General features: G+C 45.7%; 1 protein-coding gene across 1 annotated transcript; it reads left to right on the top strand.

The window, feature by feature from the left end:
* Window positions 1-6: 6 nt before the first annotated feature.
* Window positions 7-4,483, top strand: LOC110321068 (eukaryotic translation initiation factor 4 gamma 1-like). Its single transcript, XM_021197164.1, is given in 7 exon segments — window positions 7-284; window positions 286-349; window positions 352-1,463; window positions 1,466-1,968; window positions 1,970-2,701; window positions 2,703-4,058; window positions 4,060-4,483. Coding segments are annotated over 7 exon segments (4,461 nt in total). The 5' UTR covers window positions 7-14.
* Window positions 4,484-12,504: the final 8,021 nt, after the last annotated feature.

Genomic DNA, 12,504 nt, shown 5'->3' with positions numbered 1-12,504 from the left:
CTGGATCCCAAGTAATGATGATCCCTTCCCAGATCTCCTACTCAGCCTCCCAAGGAGCCTACTATATCCCTGGACAGGGGCGTTCCACATATGTTGTCCCAACACAGCAGTACCCTGTGCAGCCAGGAGCCCCAGGCTTCTATCCAGGTGCAAGCCCTACCGAGTTTGGAACCTATGCTGCAGCTTATTACCCAGTCCAAGGTGTGCAGCAGTTTCCTGCTGGTGTGGCTCCGGCCCCAGTTTTGATGAACCAGTCACCCCAGATTGCTTCTAAGAGGGAACGGGAAAACTATCCGAATTCGAGACCCAAACCAAGGAGGGAAGGATATTACAGAAGAGGTCGTGTCTGGGGCCGCACTGTCTCCACACCCACTCCTCCTCAGACAGGAAGCAGTCTAGAGCCTCAACCCAATGGGGAGTCGCCTCAGGTTGCTTTCATTATCCTGCCAGATGACAGGTCACAGGGAGCAGCCATTGCGGGGCGGCCAGGACTGCCTGGTCCAGAGCATAGCCCTGGCACAGAATCTCAGCCTTCGTCGCCTTCTCCAACCCCATCACCACCCCCAATTTTGGAGCCGGGGTCTGAGTCTAATCTTGGAGTCCTCTCTATTCCTGGGGACACTATGACAACGGGGATGATACCANTGTCTGTAGAAGAATCGACCCCTATCTCTTGTGAAACTGGGGAGCCGTATTGCCTCTCTCCAGAACCCACTCTTGCCGAACCCATACTGGAAGTAGAANTGACACTCAGCAAACCCATTCCAGAATCTGAGTTCTCTTCCAGTCCTCTCCAGGTTTCCATGTCCCTGGTGCCTCACAGGGTTGAAACTCATGAGCCCAATGGCGTGATCCCATCTGAGGATCCTCCCCCTCTTCCAGCTTGTGCTTCTGAATTGCTTGTGCCCATTGCTCCAACTGCCCAACCTGANGAACTGCTCAATGGAGCCCCCTCGCCACCAGCTGTGGATTTAAGCCCAGTCAGTGANCCAGAGGAACAGGCCAAGGAGGTTTCATCAGCGGCACTGGCCAGCATTCTCTCTCCCACTCCACCTGTGGCTCCTTCAGATACTTCTCCTGCNCAGGAGGAAGAAATGGAAGAAGATGGCGATGAAGAAGGTGGAGAAGCTGAGAGTGAGAAGGGAGGAGAGGACCTCCCCCTCGACAGTACTCCTGTCCCAGCCCAACTGTCTCAGAATTTAGAGGTGGCAGCAGCTACTCAGGTGGCAGTGTCTGTGCCAAAGAGGAGACGGAAAATTAAAGAGCTAAATAAGAAGGAGGCTGTAGGTGACCTTCTAGATGCCTCCAAGGAGGTGGACCCAGCAGTTCCAGAGGTAGAGAATCAGCCTCCCACTAGCGGCAACCCAAGCCCAGAGTCTGAGGGCAGCATTGTGCCCACACAGCCTGAGGAAGCAGAAGAAACCCGGGACTCTAAGGAAGACAAATTTCACAATGCTGGATGCTGAACATCCAGCCTGGGGAGCAGAAGTGTGCATACAATTCAGATCAGTGGAAGCCTCTAAAACTTGAAGAGAAGAAGCGTTATGACAGGGAATTCCTGCTGGGCTTTCAGTTTATCNTTGCCAGCATGCAGAAGCCAGAAGGATTGCCCCATATCACTGATGTGGTACTGGACAAGGCCAATAAAACGCCACTTCGGCAACTGGATCCCTCCAGACTACCTGGCATAAACTGTGGCCCAGATTTCACTCCATCTTTTGCCAACCTTGGCCGACCAGCCCTCAGCAACCGTGGGCTCCCCAGGGGTGGGCCAGGTGGGGAGCTGCCCCGAGGGCCGGCTGACCTGGGACCCAGGCACTCTCAGCAGGGCCCACGAAAGGAAACTCGCAAGATCATTTCCTCAGTGATAATGACTGAAGACATAAAACTAAACAAAGCGGAGAAGGCTTGGAAACCCAGTAGCAAACGGACAGCAGCTGATAAGGATGGAGGGGAAGAGAATGCTGACCCAGGACCTATTCTGCAGGGTACGCTCTATCCTGAATAAGCTGACACCCCAGATGTTTCAGCAGCTGATGAAGCAAGTGACACAGCTGGCCATTGACACGGAGGAACGCCTCAAAGGAGTTATTGACCTCATCTTCAAGAAAGCCATTTCAGAGCCCAACTTCTCTGTGGCTTACGCCAACATGTGCCGCTGCCTCATGGCGCTGAAAGTGCCCGCTACAGAAAAGCCAACAGTGACTGTGAATTTTCGAAAACTGTTGTTAAATCGGTGCCAGAAGGAATTTGAGAAAGACAAAGATGATGATGAAGTTTTTGAAAAAAGGCAAAAAGAGATGGATGAAGCTGCTACGGCAGAAGAACGGGGACGCCTGAAAGAAGAGCTAGAAGAATCCCAGGACATATCTAGGCAGCGCTCTTTAGGAAATATCAAGTTTATTGGAGAGTTATTCAAGTNGAAGATGTTAACAGAAGCGATAATGCATGACTGTGTGGTCAAGCTACTTAAGAACCATGATGAGGAGTCCCTGGAATGCCTCTGCCGCCTCCTCACCACTATAGGCAAAGACCTGGACTTTGCAAAAGCCAAGCCTCGAATGGATCAGTATTTCAACCAAATGGAAAAAATCATTAAAGAAAAGAAGACCTTATCTTGCATCCGTTTTATGGTGCAGGATGTACTCGATCTGCGGCAGAGTAATTGGGTGCCACGCCGCGGGGATCAGGGTCCTAAGACTTGATCAAATTCACAAGGAGGCTGAGATGGAAGAGCACTGAGAACATATCAAAGTGCAGCAGCTCATGGCCAAGGGCAGTGACAAACGTCGGGGTGGCCTTCCAGGCCCGCCTATAAACCGTAGCCTTCCACTTGTGGATGATGGTGGCTGGAATACAGTCCCCATTAGCAAAAGCAGTCGCCCCATTGACACCTCATGGCTCACCAAGATCACAAAGCCTGGTTCCATTGATTCTAACAACCAGCTTTTTGCACCTGGAGGACGACTGAGTTGGAGCAAGGGCAGCAGTGGGGGCTCAGGAGCCAAGCCCTCAGACACAGCATCGGAAGCTATTCATCCAGCTACCTTGAATCGCTTTTCTGCTCTTCAACAAACATTACCCGCAGAGAACGCAGGTAACAGACGTGTTATACAGAGGAGTAGCTTAAGCCAGGAATGAGGTGAGAAAGCTGGGGACCGAGGAGACCGACTAGAGCGGAGTAAGCTGGGAGGTGACTGTGGAGACCGACTTGATCGTGCCAGAACACCTGCCACCGAGCGAAGTTTTAGCAAAGAANTGGAGGAGCGAAGTAGAGAGCGGCCATCCCAGCCTGAGGGACTCCGCAAGGCAGCTAGTCTCACAGAGGATCGTGGTCGGGATCCTGTGAAGCGGGAAGCCACTCTACCTCCAGTGAGTCCTCCAAAGGCTGCGCTGTCTGTGGATGAGGTGGAGAAGAAATCTAAGGCCATCATTGAGGAACATCTCCATCTCAATGACATGAAGGAGGCAGTACATTGTGTCCAGGAGCTGGCTTCACCCTCCTTGCTCTTCATCTTCGTACGGCTTGGCATCGAGTCCATGCTGGAGCGCAGTAGTACCATTGCTCGTGAGCATATGGGGCGACTGCTGCACCAACTGCTCTGTGCGGGGCACCTCTCTACTGCCCAGTACTATCAAGGGCTGTATGAAACACTAGAATTGGCTGAGGACATGGAAATTGATATCCCTCATGTATGGCTTTACCTGGCAGAACTGATAACACCTATTCTCCAGGAAGATGGGGTACCCATGGGAGAGCTCTTCAGGGAAATTACGAAGCCTCTGAGACCCATGGACAAAGCTACTTCTTTGTTGCTGGAGATCCTGGGTCTCTTATGCAAGAGCATGGGTCCCAAAAAGGTGGTGATGCTGTGGCGAGAGGCTGGACTGAGCTGGAGCGAATTTCTAGCAGAGGGCCAAGACATTGGCTCATTTGTGGTTGAGAAGGCGGAATATACCTTGGGAGAAGAATCTGAAGCTCCTGGCCAGAGGGCACTTGCCTTTGAGGAGCTTCGTAGGCAGCTAGAAAAGCTGCTGAAGGACGGCGGCAGTAATCAGCATGTTTAACTGGGTAGACGCCAACCTGAATGAGCAGCAGACAGCATCCAATACATTAGTTCGAGCCCTCATGACAACTGTCTGTTATTCTGCAATTATCGTTGAGACTCCTCTCTGAGTAGATGTTCAAGTGTTGAAAGTGCGAGCAAGACTGCTGCAGAAATACCAGTGTGATGAGCAGGAGCTACAAGTACTCCATGCTCTCCAGGCCCTTGTAGTGACCTTAGAACAGCCTGCCAACCTGCTTCGGGTGTTCTTTGATGCTCTATATGATGAGGGCGTGGTGAAGGAAGATGCCTTCTACAGCTGGGAGAGCAGCAAGGACCCTGCTGAAGAGCAGGACAAGGGTGTGGCCCTTAAATCTGTCACAGCATTCTTCAGTTGGCTTCCTGAGGCTGAGGACGAGAAGTCTGATCACAACTGATGGCAGGTGGGGCAGGGGACTTGTGGCCATGGACAAGTGGATGGCCCAGCCAGCCAGCCAGCCGCCTGGACTGCAGGGGGGGGCGGCAACAGCAGTGGTGGCAGTGGCAGTGGGTGCCTGAAGTGCGATGTATCTTGAATAATAAAGTGGCTGATGAGGCAGGATGGCTTGGGGCTGCCTGCCCCCCCCCCTCCAGGATGCTGCCAAGTGTCTCTCTCCTCCCCCCAGGGCATATATATATATAGATAGATAGATAGTCTTGAAATTTGGTGTGTCTTTGTGGGGGGGGCACTACTGCCTGCCTCTAGGGTCTTTTTTTATTTTCTGAAATCACTCTTGGGACTGCTGTCCTCACTGCTGGGGGCATATGCCCCAGCCCCTGCACCACCCCTGCTGCTGCTTGGGCAGGGGAAAGGGTGGGGCATGGTGCCTATAATTTTTAAACATGAATTCAATAAAAATAAGAAAAATATTCCCTCCTCAAAATGTTATAGCACCATAAAATGTGAAAAATTATACAAACCAATACATACTTCTTTTTTATTATTATTACTTTTTTTTTTTTTTTTTTACAATTTAGACATAGCCCCCCTCCAGGTCTGCCCTCCCACAGTTCCTCATCCCATTCCTCCTCCCCGCTGTCTTCAGGAGGATGTCCCTCACCCCCCATGCTCCTGCTGGGCCTCCCCACCTCCCCACTCCCTGGGGCCTCGGGGGTTAGGCACATCTTCTCCCAGTGAGACCAGACCAGGAAGTCGTCTGCTGTATATGTGTTGGGGCTTGGGACCAGCTCGTGTATGTTGCCTAGTTGACAGCTCAGTGTCTGAAAGATCTCAAGGGTCTGGGTTAGTTGAGACTGCTGATCTTTCTAAGGGGTCACCCTCCTTCTCAGCTTCTTCCAGTCTTTCCCTAATTCAACCACAGGGGTCCCCAACTTCAGTCAAATGGTTGGGTGTAAGTATCTGAGTTTGTCTCAGCAGAATATACTTATTATTAGAAGCAATGTGTTCCCTTCATTGGATCAAGCCTGTTTTGTATTAAATCCTAAGTACTCGGACTGATATTTGATATGTCAGATCAACCAACACCTAAATAAATAAATAAATAAATAAATAAATAAATAAATGTTGACTGCCGTAATGTTCACATTTCTTGTATTATGACTATAAAGCTTTATGCCAAGAATCATATCAATTCTTCACTTAATCTTTATACAAGTGATTAGGTAAATATATATTTCTATTGGCACTGCAACAAATTGTCATGCCCTTAGAGGCCTAATAACACAAATTTGCCTTATAGTTTCATATGTCTGAACCACAAATCACTGTGCTAGAATTGAGACTCAAGGAGACTACCTATCTTCTGTGAGGTTATGGCGAGAATCTGTCACTTTCTTGATGGTCAAGGATTCTAAGTTTGTGTCGTCCTTAAACTTCTAAGCCTGGAGCCATCCATTGGCAGGCTGTTGTCCTCACAGGAGCAATACCCTTACAGAGAACTTTCCTGTCGCTCCTCTGAAGACGTCAATCGTCCATAGTTCCCCAGCGTCTTAGCTGCTGTTTTATTGCAGTGAAGGAGATATCATGATCAAGGAAACTTATAAAGTCACATATTTAATTGGGGACTTAGTTCTAGAGGTTTAGTCCAGTTCTATCATGGTGGGGAACGTGATGGCGGCCAGGCATGTTTGGCCCTTGAACAGTAGCTAAGAGCTCACATCAGATCCATAATTTGCAGGCAGAGAAAGGAAAAAAGAGAAACAGTTACTGGGGTTGGGTTGGGCTTTTGGAACCTCAAAGCCCACAACTAGTGACAACCTCTTCCAACAAGGCCACACCTCCTAACCTTTCCTACACAATCCACCAACTAGGGACCATGTATTCAAATATATAGGCCTCTGGGCCAATCTTATTCTAATTACCATACTAAGACATGTTGAATGTCTTTGTATTTGCTGGCAGTCATAGATGCTCTGAGATTCTGAATACAGTGGTTATACCATGCCTGGAAGACACCATTTCATTCCATTTCTTCCTGACCTTTGACTTTAAAAGGCTTTCCACTTCGTCTTTTGCAGTTGATTTTGAACTTTGCGTATGATGGCACAGATGTCCGGTTTGTGGCTGAGCAGACCACAGATACTTCTGCATTAACTATCATCCACTGCAAAAACAAATTTCTCTGATAATGTCTGAAAGCTTCACTAATCTTTGGTTAGACAGATAAGGGTACTATATTCATTTAGTAAAATAATAGAAATAGGATAACTCCTGTGTTCTTGAGCTTCCTAGTCCTGAATCCATAATCAGACTTATAGTACCAGGCATATTGTTCCTTCTGTGAAGAAGGCATTAAATCCAATCGAAAAGTGGTTAGTTACCTCTATAATATTTATGCCATAACACTAACAGCCATGAGCACATCTTTCCATGGAATTCATTATCGCAATTCATGGGGTTCACAGCTGAGTACCACTATTAATGTTTTCCCCTACCCATAGGTAGCACTTACCACTGCTGTCAAAGCTACCAAAGAGGGAAAGAACTTCCTGATCAGTACCAACGTGATTTCTCCACATCCTGTAACTAATGTGTGTCATGTCTCACTACCTTACTAGTATTAAGGTCTTCCTATCAAGTTCTGGTGGTGACCTAGAGCAAGAGTAATGACCTGTATTGCCTTGGAGGTGTCTAGGATACCTCCAAATAATAGTGTGAGGTGAGGTGGCTCTTGCTCTTGCCTTCTTGCTCCCACTCTGTCCTCTCATCCCTAACATTCCCCTCACCCCTCTCCATATGCAAATGGACAGCCTCTCCACTCCTCTACTCTCTCTCTCTGTCTCTCTCTGTCTTTCTCTGCCTCTACTACCCTCTCAACTCCCCTCCCTATGTCCTGAATAAACTCTATTCTATACAAAAACAAAAACAAAACAAAAACAAAAACAACACCCCAAACACTTGAGGTGACATATACCACACCAGCAACTGGGTTTTTTATTTGACAACCTCTGACTTTGGGGATGAGCATAATTACTTGTATAAGGTAATATTTTGTTAGAATTTTATTGCTGGGGAGAGACACCATCACCAATGCAACTTGTATAAAGAAAAGCATTTATTTGGGGCTGGCTTCCAGTTTCAGAGGTTTAGTCCATTATCATTATGACAAGATAGAAGGCAGCACTTGGGCAGACATGGAACTGGAGGAGCTGAGAGTTCTTACATCTTGATCTGAACAGGAGCCAGGAGGAGACTATATTTTTGTGCTGGCTAGAACCTAAGCATGGGCGGCCTCAAAGCCTACCGACCTAGTGACACACCTCCTCTAACAAGGCCACGCCTCCTAATAGTGCCACTCCCTATGGTCAAGCATTCAAACACATGAATCAATGGTCGGCATTCCTATTCAAACTACCATCTACCATGTTATACTTCCTTGCCCCCATAGGCTTGTAGCAACAACACAATGTGAAAATGCATTCAATCCAACTTCAAATGTCCCCATAGTCTGTAAGAGTCACAAACTTGTTGAAAAGTCTGAAGTTCAAAGTCTACTTTGATATTCATGAGATTTTTTTAACTGCAATACCCTGTAAAATTAAAATTAAAAAAAAAAAAAAACCAGAGCACATGCTTCCAACATAGTATATCCAAAAATGGGAGAAAGGAAACATAGCAAGAAAATACTTCACCAAAGCAAGATGAAAAATCAGCTCCATATTTAATGTCAATGTTTCTTAGATGTTCAGTTCTTTTCAGCTTTGTTGACTGCAAGACATTTCTTTCTCTTGGGCTGGCTATACTACCTACTAGCAGCTTTCCTCTGCAGATATCCCAAGGATCTGGCATCTTTAGCCTCTTGGGGTCTCCAAGGCAACCCAGGCTTTACTTTCACAGCTTCACACGAAAGCCTCTCTGAGCCTCCATGTAGTGACACCCCTGACATATATACCTGGCTTCAATGACTTCCCTTAGTCATTGTGAGAGATTCTGTAACCTTTCTTCTGTCCTTGACTCTAAAGCCAGAAAAAAAATGTGGCCAAAGCTACCAAGTTCTGCTGCTTGCAGGGACTAGATATGGTCCTCTCTCACAATGACATCCTCACCAATGCTCTGTTCCCAGAGGTTTCCTTTATTGTCTAAATTTGGCTCTCCTGGAACTTCCTCAGTAGTTTTTGCTTACCTTGACTTAGAAATCTGCATGCTTTTGTCCCCCGACAGCTGGCATTAAAGGGGTGCACCACCAATCCTGGACCTACGTTGTTCTATAATTCGTTTTCACAATGTGGAAGTTTAGCAGCGTAGAGTCTTACCCTGAGGTCACTAGGACTTTTACTCTACTTCTTAATCTATTTATCCTCCGTAACATAGACTTAGCTCCATTCTACTTTTTGATGCCCCCCCCCCTTTGCCTCAATCTGTACATTTTGTAATTTTTCTTTCTCAGTTTGCTTCTTTTCATCAAAACACCCTTTATGAGAGTCAGGAGTAGTAACCACACAACAGATTTTACTAGGACATTTTGAGATTTTCTTTGCTAATGCAATTAACCTAAATCTCTTTACTTTAGCCTCATGAAGATACTTCATACAAGGGCAAAAGAACAGCCACATTCACCAAAATATCACAAGAACAATCTCTGGCCATCATACTAAAATTCTTCTCTAAGTCCTCTTGAGCCAGACTCCTATAGTTCAAGTCAACCGCAGTATCACTGTCTTCCATACTCCTACTAGGAATGGTCCATGAAACTCTACTTAAAGCATCTAACTGCTTTTGTAATCCAAAGTCACAAGGTCCACATTCCTCTAACCAAAAGCATGCCTATCACATCAGTACCCCAGTACCTGGTAGCAACTTCTGTCTTACTCAGGGTTTCCATTGCTGTGAAGAGACACCATGACCATGGCAACTCTTATAAAGGAATACATTTAATTGAGGCTGGCTTGCAGTTTCAGAAGTTTAGTCCATTATCATTATGGCAAGAAGCATGGTGGCAAGCAGGCAGACACGGTGCTAGAGAAGAAGAGCTGAGGGTTCTAATCTTGATCTACAGGCAACAGCAGGAGACGGTCATACTGGGTATACCTTGAGCATAAGAGATGTCAAAGTTAGCCTCCACAGTGACACATTTCCTTCAAAAAGGCCACACCTCCTAATAGAGCCACTTCCTATTACCAAGCATTCAAACACATGAACTCATGGGACCATTCCTATTCAAACCACTACAGAAATTTTGGATTAGAAAATCAGTTGAATTATTTAAGTGGACCTTAAGGGGCCATCCTTGTAGGATCATGGAAAACAGTGGTGCTGACAGCAATTTGAATTGTGAGGGCCTGGATCAGGAGGTTTCAGAGATAGAAACTCTGTTAGTTTGTGGCCTAGAAACCATTCTTGTGATATTTTGGTGAAGAATGTGGCTTTTGGCCCTTGTCTGGAAAGTCTGCCCGAGGCTAAAGTCAAGAGTTTTGCATTACTTCTGTTGGCAGAAGAAATCTGAAAACAGACTATTTTAGACTCTATCATGTGGTTATTAATTTTCATTCTTATGAAGATCTATAATAAAAAGGAGCAAGCTGAGCAGGAAAAAATATATAAAATTTACAATTTGAGGAGAAAAGAAGTACACCAGGAAGTACAATATAGGTAAATCTTGTGTTCAAGGAGAAAAACAGATTAAAGAAATACATAATGTTAAATTGATTTAAGGAAGTGGTGACCTCAGGGCAAGAGCCAACCCATCTAAGCTTCCAACTTGTGAAAGGGAACTAAAGAAAAGCTCAGAGCCAGGCATGGTGGTATACACCTTTAATGTCAGCACTCCAGGGGATCTTTGAGTTCAAGGCCAGCCTTGGACTACAGAGTGAGTTTCAGGACATCCAAGCTTAGGCAGTGAAAGAAACCCTCAGAACCAGAAAACGTGGAGATACAATATAACAAGGGGGTCATATTCCAGTCTCAGCAAAGAGTAAAACTTGGCAGCTTTGGGCACTTGGTTTTGGCTTTAGAGTTGATATAGGGTCTGCCAATATCCAACACAACTCAAACACCAGGTCAATAGAGAGAACCAAAATTGTAATCAAGCCATCATTAATCCATCATGGATGCAGAACAGATTCAGGAGCTGAAATGCAACCCTGAACCAAAATGTTACAGAGCTTTTAAGACTGAAAACAACAAACATCTATGCACTTGTCTTAAGCACTGCCATTTTGATACCTGACTCCATTTTACCTAAGCTGACCAACACCCTCTCTAAGCAGCAATACTTCCCCAAATCTGTTACCAAGTTCCTCTCTAAGAAACAATAGTTACTCCATACACAATGCTTATTCCTAAGGACAGAAAGAACAAGTGAATTTGATTGGTTGAGCAGACACACTTTCATTCAATATCACGCAATGATGGAACAGCTGGGAAAATTCTAATCCATGAGTTCTGATTGGTAAAACTTATAACTGTAATTTGGCCCCGGTGCATGGGGGTTTTATGCTTACAACCCCCGCTTCTGCCCTTGGTGCTGTCAGAAAAAACAAGGCTTTCAAGTCTTTGTCTGGTGGCCCGGATTGATCCGTGACTCTGCTCCTGTGCTGGGAATAATAAAAGATTTTGCTGTTTCACAAGCCCACAGGTATTTTCTCTGCTCTCCCCCGCGGTGCACAATGAACATGGTGTAACAGTATACCTCTCTTGTTCGGTGTCTCGTTGGTTTGTTTATTCATGTCTCAACTTGCCAACCAAGACATCAGGTACCCACATAGCTCTCTCTCTCTCTCCAAAGCAGGATGCCACTTACCCAGAGAGCTCTTGGAAACTTAAACTTCGTTTATCCCATATTCAAAACGAAAATGGTTCCTTCTCATAGAGCCAAGGATAGAAGAGAGGAGTTATGAAATCTCACTCAGTGACTAAGGAAAGCCAAGAAAGCCAGGTGTACGGAAGGGGTGTCCCTTTCATATAGGCACTGGAGGCCATTGTGTAGAGTTGCGAAGGTGAAGCCTGGATTGCCTAGCAGACCTCAAAGATGCCAGAGAACTGGTGTATATTCCAAAGAGAGGGTCTTATAGGAAGTGTAACCAGAAGTGTGTTGCAGTCAACAAAGTTGGAAGGAGTTGAAGATCTTGAAGAACATTTTGACATCAGACACGGGGATGAAATGTTCAGAGTTTATCCAGCTGGTTTTCCTTCTTGCTTTGGAGTGCTATTTTTCTCCCTATGCTCCCTTTTGGAACTGTAATGTATATCCTGTGTCACTTGTTGTTGGAAGTACGTGACCTGCTTTTTCATTTTACAGGGGATTACAATGAAGAGATTTCATGAATCTCAGAAGAGATTTTGAACTTTGGATTTTTAAGCAAGTCTGAGTCTGAGACCATGGGAACCTTTGAAGTTACACTGAACGCATGTTGCATTATGATATGTTTACAAGCCTATGGGAGCCATGGAATGGAATGTGATGGTTTGAATAAAATGGTCTCTATTGATTCAGATGGAATGGCATCATTAGAAGATGTTGTTGGGATTGGCCTTGTTGGAGTAGGTATGGCCTTATAAGAGGACGCATATCACTGTGAGGTTCTACTTTGAGGTCATTTATGTTTAAGCTACGCTCAGTGTGGTACATGGTCTCCTTCAGCTGCATGTGGATAAAGATGAAGAATGCTCAGCTTCTTCTCCAGCCTGTATGCCACCATGCTTATTGCCATGACGAAATAGACTGAATCTCTGAAGCTGTAAGCCAGCCTCAATTAAATGTTTTCCTTTATAAGAGTTTTCATGCATTTGAAATGTAAATAAAGAAAAATATTCAATAAAAAACAGTTATGATCACCTGTTTTTTAAAAAAAAGAGTTGCCATGGTCATGGTGTATTTTCAGAGCAATAAAACCCTAAGACAAGTTGATTGTTGCATGTAGCTTTTCGCTACCCTGCCTATGCCCCAAGAATGGGCTGTGCCACCACCAGCCCCTGCCCAGCTTCCCTTGAATCCTCAGATAAAAGATGCATACAAAGCTG

The sequence above is a fragment of the Mus pahari genome, chromosome 4 (genome assembly GCF_900095145.1).
Source record: "Mus pahari chromosome 4, PAHARI_EIJ_v1.1, whole genome shotgun sequence".
In the NCBI taxonomy this organism is placed as follows: domain Eukaryota; kingdom Metazoa; phylum Chordata; class Mammalia; order Rodentia; family Muridae; genus Mus; species Mus pahari.
The sequence above is the reverse complement of the archived record's forward strand: the minus strand, read 5'-3'. Positions and strand labels throughout refer to the sequence as shown.